At 41.8% G+C, this 5,396-nt stretch overlaps 1 protein-coding gene across 1 annotated transcript; it reads left to right on the top strand.

Annotated features, from left to right (window-relative positions):
• Window positions 1–4,460: 4,460 nt before the first annotated feature.
• Window positions 4,461–5,396, top strand: LOC125341981 (olfactory receptor 10-like). Its single transcript, XM_048334119.1, has one exon. The coding sequence runs from the start codon at window positions 4,461–4,463 to the stop codon at window positions 5,394–5,396; it is 936 nt and encodes a 311-aa protein (XP_048190076.1).

Here is a 5,396-nt window from a genome sequence, read left to right as displayed (position 1 = left end):
CCCAAAATAGTGATATTGGAAGTTTACATTAACATTGTTTTACCAATGGGGAAAGTGAGCCTTTGGTATGATTAAAAGCATAAAGTGTTTGAAAAAAGTTGTCATCAAAAATCTATTTTACCTACATTATATTATGAATTCTGAAGTGCATATAGACAGGTTTACACTACTGACTGTATTTACTTCTACCAGTATACAGAACAAATGATTTTCAAAACATTGGGAAACAATGTTTTAAAGCTTATTCAGGATGAAAATAGGAGAACAATTTTTTAAAAAGCATCAAGCACTCAAGGATAATAACATACATAAATGAGAGCATGAGTATGCTCATCCGGAGAAGGGAAAGAGGCCAGGGAGGAAAACACGGCAGGCTCCACATGAGACATGCAGTTTGATGTGGTTGATGAAGGGTTGCTAGGATAGGGGTCAAAGTAGGAAGTGTGAGGAAGCTCAGGCTGAAAAGCTTCATGAGAAAGTAAGACAATGTTCTAAGGACACCAAAAGATCACTTTGGTTTGGGCAGAGCATGGTAACTAAAGAGAACTGAAGACTGCCAGGCAGTTCTAGAAGAGCCAGTCACTTGACTATAATTGTCCACATTGGGGCACACAGGTCTCCAGAGACACATTTGGTAGTCAATGCTTTCTTCACACCACTAAAGAAGCCCATGACAATGTCCCCAGGGCATGTGTGAGGCACCAAGCTCTAGACAGAACGAGGAGGTATCTGATAATACCCCAGCTCTATCTAGGGCTCAGTAGGGGGAGCACAGGGAAGATGCTGCCACCACCACTCAGGGTATGAACCTCAGCAGCCTCGCTGCTGGGGGCCAGAACTACAAGCAACGATGACCTCTCCAAGACAGGAGCTCTGAGTCAAGGCTCTTGTCTACCTTGAAGAAATAGATCTGGATGCCACCAGTCTTGAAAAGGTCTCACATTGCCTTGAAGCCAACAGAACCTGCAGCGAATGTGCTTTTATTCTTCCTGGAGCTTGGGTGAGTACTGTCTGAATAAAGAGTTTGGGGTTCAAGTCTAAAGCCAGAAGGCAAGAAATATCTCATTAAGGCGTTCCCACTGATTTCTGCTCTTGGTAGTTCCCTACAGGGAGAATACAGAAATGTTAGATTTAGGCAGATGCTGTATTATAATTGATACTCATTCTTCATCTCTCAGGTACCTATCTACCCAACCAATTGCAAATGGCTTATCAAAACATGATTGTCTTTATATCTTTCTCTTTAACTGAATAAACTTAGGCAATAATTAATTACTCTTACATAAAGTATAAATATTGACATTCACCTTGATGACTTTCAAAAGCTCAAATCCTAAAATGTCAAACTCCTAGTATGCAAAGAAAATTACAGATATCATAGTCAGTAGACAAAGAATACGGGCATATTCTTAGTTGTTGAAATGAATCCAGGAAGGCTTCTTAGAAGAGAAGACAAAAAGAGACAATCCATCCTAGCTAGAGACAATATCATGTGTGAGGTTAGCATTTAAACCATTTATTGATTCAGTCTGCAAATATCAACTGAAGTTACTTGACTCAAACCTTCATATTGTGCTAGAAAACATTTTGGTGATATGTTGAGAGCTTAGGGTAGTCTTGAAGATCACCAAAAATCTGGTGGGGTAGGATTGGATAGTGTATGGTTTCTGGTAGTGTAAAAGGAATGGGGTCTACATCAAAGAATGTTGAGTCTGTAGAACTCAGTTGTCAAGGAGATGGGTGCAAGGATTGTTTGGTGTCTCTATGGCCGGAGGGTCAGATAATCTAAACAGTCATCAGAGAGCTACAGAAGCAGACATAATGGGATACACACACACACACACACACACACACACACACACACACACACACACACACATATTAGATTCAAATGTAAGGACTCTGAGAAATGGAGAGCAATATATATCTTCCAAAGAAGGAACTCGTAAGCAAGTACACCGGTGTAAAGGTGGTATGTAGGCAAAGGAAGAAAATATGTTCAAACAAGGCTAGAAAAGACCTGAAGCTCACCTAGTATTGGGACTCTCTTTGTACAAAAAGACCAAATCTAGCCAATCATCGGTGGCCTATAATCCTAGCTACCCAGGAGGATGAGATCTGAGGATCGTGGTTTGAAGCCAGCCCAAAGCAGAAAAGTTCCCACGAGACTCTTCTCTCCAATTAACCACTCAAAAACTGGAAATGGGGCTGTGGCTCAAAGTGGTAGAGCACTAGCCTTGAGCAAAAAAGCTCAGGGACAGTGCCCAAGCCTTGAGTTCAAGCCCCACAACCAACAACAACAAAAAAAAATACCTAATCCCTAAGGAGTAGGACACCCTCCACATCTCACTAGGTGAGAAGTAATGGAGCTGCTCCAAGGCTTTCTACCTAAGAACCTAGTCAGCAGCTGCTCCAGGGGACATACTGTGCCCTTACTTGTATGTATCAGTCATTTCATTTTTTCATTTGTTTGTTTATGGCTTAGCAAGGAATAGAACCCAGGGCCTCATGCATGCTAAGCAAGTTCTCTATCACTAAGCCACATTCCTATCCCATGAAACTATTCTTGGATTAAGATTCCAGTACATAAGCATTCTTCTAAGATTGTGCTCAATTGCAACAGTACAACATATCAGTATGTTCTATACAAGAGAGCAGAGATGCTTAAAGTCCTTGTGCAATGAAATGAGAACCTGTTCAGGTATATTACTACATTCATGTTGCACAGAAAACAAATATTCCTGAGCATTCACATGTACCAGGCAAGGTGTCAGGATGGCAAATGAATTCATGAATTCATTCAGCATTGTCTGTTCTGATCCTTTCATTCTTCTGGTACCACTCTGAGCAATGGAGATACAGCGGTAAGTAAATTAAGCCAATTCAGTCAAACTGCTGTTAAAGAGTAGTTGTGCTAAGAATTCATGTAACATGTTCCTTGTCACTTCAGTATGTGTCAGAGCACCGGATTCCCATCATAATTGGCAAAATATTTTTATATAAATGTTTAATGAGACTCAGGGAAGTTTGTCTTGAGAACAGGTGACTTGGGATGCAATATAGGTGACATATAAAGGTCTGAGCATTGACTTCATAAGTAGATGCTCCCGTTAAGGTGCTCATTCAAACACTATGTTTTGTGAGCTGGGTATTTATACCCAGGCACTAACATTTAGTCTATAAAGTTCACCTGACCTTAATCTATTCCACAGAGGCATCAATCATGACACTGAAACACCACTTGGAATCACTGATGAATGACTGAAGCACTGACAGCGACCTTCCAGTAAAGCAAAGTTAATGAAGACAAATGCATTAATTTGGCACAGTTGCTTATATCAAGTATTGGCAAAATTCTGCTGGTTATTGGTTTTTTAACATTTTCAAATGAACTTGTTCATATCTTAATTTTCCCCTTGAGAACAATCAAACTGAAGGAAAGAAACATTTTTCTACATATACCACTGACATAGTTTATTAAAATATGTTTGTAGTTAAATCTTAGGGGCCTTGAGGAAATGGTTTTTCATGAGATTTGTAGGAATCACATTTCCTTCAACAAAAGTTAGTTGATATCTATATGCTATGAATGAAAGTAAAATATTTTAGCTCCTTATACATGATCTGAAGGATGATACTTTTTTAATGTTTGGGGGCACCTGTACTGAACCTTGAACTCAGAACCTCATGTTTTCACTTAGCTTTTTGCTCAAGGCTCTGGCTCTCTACCAACTGAGTCACACCTCCACTTGTGCCATTTTGCTGGGTAGCTGGAGATAGAGTCTCTCATGTTTGTCTACCTAGGATAGCTCATATCTGTGGCCTGTATTTGTCTACCTAGGAAAGCTTCAAACCCTGATCCTCAGATCTCAACCTTCTAAGTAGCTAGGATGGTAGACATGAACCACCAGAGCCCAGCAGATACTAATATTTTTAACTTCTTGTAGTTCTCTAGCACCAAAGAGCTCATAGCTGGAGAGGGAGCAAGGGTATATAAAAGACTTTCAGGATGTGAGCAGTGCTAGAAAGAAACTACACAAAGGAATTTGCCTTACAATGATGGTGACCATATTTTCCCCTGAAGCAAGAATCTGCACTCTTTTCAGTCTTTGTGAAAATGATAGATGTTGATGTCCCTAGGTTCTAGGGATTGGCTCACTATCATCACTGAGCAGACAGAAATAGGTAAGAACTCTAGGGCCAAACGTGTGATATCAGTCTCATTGGTCTTAGTGTATAATCTTAGTCAAACACACCATTAACTACAGCAAGAAGTTGAGAAAACACCCAGAATTACAAGTGTACCTTTTCTCAATGTTAAGTTTGACTTACTCATTTGTAATTTTTATCACTGCTGAAGATCAAACCCAGGAACTTGTACATACTCTGCACGTTTTCTAGCAGTGAACTGTACTGCATTTCACATTAGGACTATCTCCTATTTGTGCAGGTGAAAGGCTATGGGAAGTTTCAACAACAGTTGGGGTGAAGGCTTCCTTCTCGTGGGCTTCTCAGATTGGCCTCAACTAGAGCTCACTTTTTTCATCTTCATTTCTATTTTCTACTCCCTGACTCTCTTTGGCAACACCACCATCATCGCTCTCTCCCGAATGGACCTTCGACTGCGCACGCCCATGTACTTCTTCCTCTCCCACCTCTCCTTCCTGGACCTCTGCTACACCACCAGCACTGTGCCCCAACTTCTCATCAACCTCAATGGACTCCACAGGACCATCAGCTATGGAGGCTGTGTAACCCAACTCTTCATTTTCCTTGCTCTGGCATCCACAGAGTGCGTGCTCCTGGTGGCGATGGCCTTCGACCGCTATGCTGCCGTGTGTCGTCCCCTCCACTACACGACCATCATGCACCCCGTTCTCTGCCACTCACTAGCTATGGCCTCCTGGGTGGTCGGCCTTGTGAATTCTATGATTCAGACCAGCCTCATGATGGCCATGCCCATCTGTGGCCATCAGCTGAATCACTACTTCTGTGAGATGCCCATATTCCTGAAGCTGGCTTGTGAGGACACAGGAGGAACAGAGGCCAAGATGTTTGTGGCCAGAACCATCATCTTGGTCTTTCCTGCAGCTCTGATTCTAGGCTCCTATGCACACATTGCCAGAGCAGTGTTGAAGATCAAGTCAGTGGCTGGTCGCAGAAAGGCCTTTGGAACTTGTGGGTCCCACGTTGTGGTGGTTTCTCTGTTTTATGGCTCAGGTATTTACACCTACCTCCAGCCCATCCACAAGTATTCTGAGAGCAAAGGGAAATTTGTTGCCCTTTTTTATACTATAATCACTCCTATGTTCAATCCTCTGATTTATACCCTGAGAAACAAGGATGTGAAGGGTGCTCTGTGGAAGGTATTGGGGAGAGACAGAGACTTGGGGTAG

The sequence above is a fragment of the Perognathus longimembris genome, chromosome 25, assembly GCF_023159225.1.
Source record: "Perognathus longimembris pacificus isolate PPM17 chromosome 25, ASM2315922v1, whole genome shotgun sequence".
In the NCBI taxonomy this organism is placed as follows: Eukaryota; Metazoa; Chordata; class Mammalia; order Rodentia; family Heteromyidae; genus Perognathus; species Perognathus longimembris.
The sequence above is the reverse complement of the archived record's forward strand: the minus strand, read 5'-3'. Positions and strand labels throughout refer to the sequence as shown.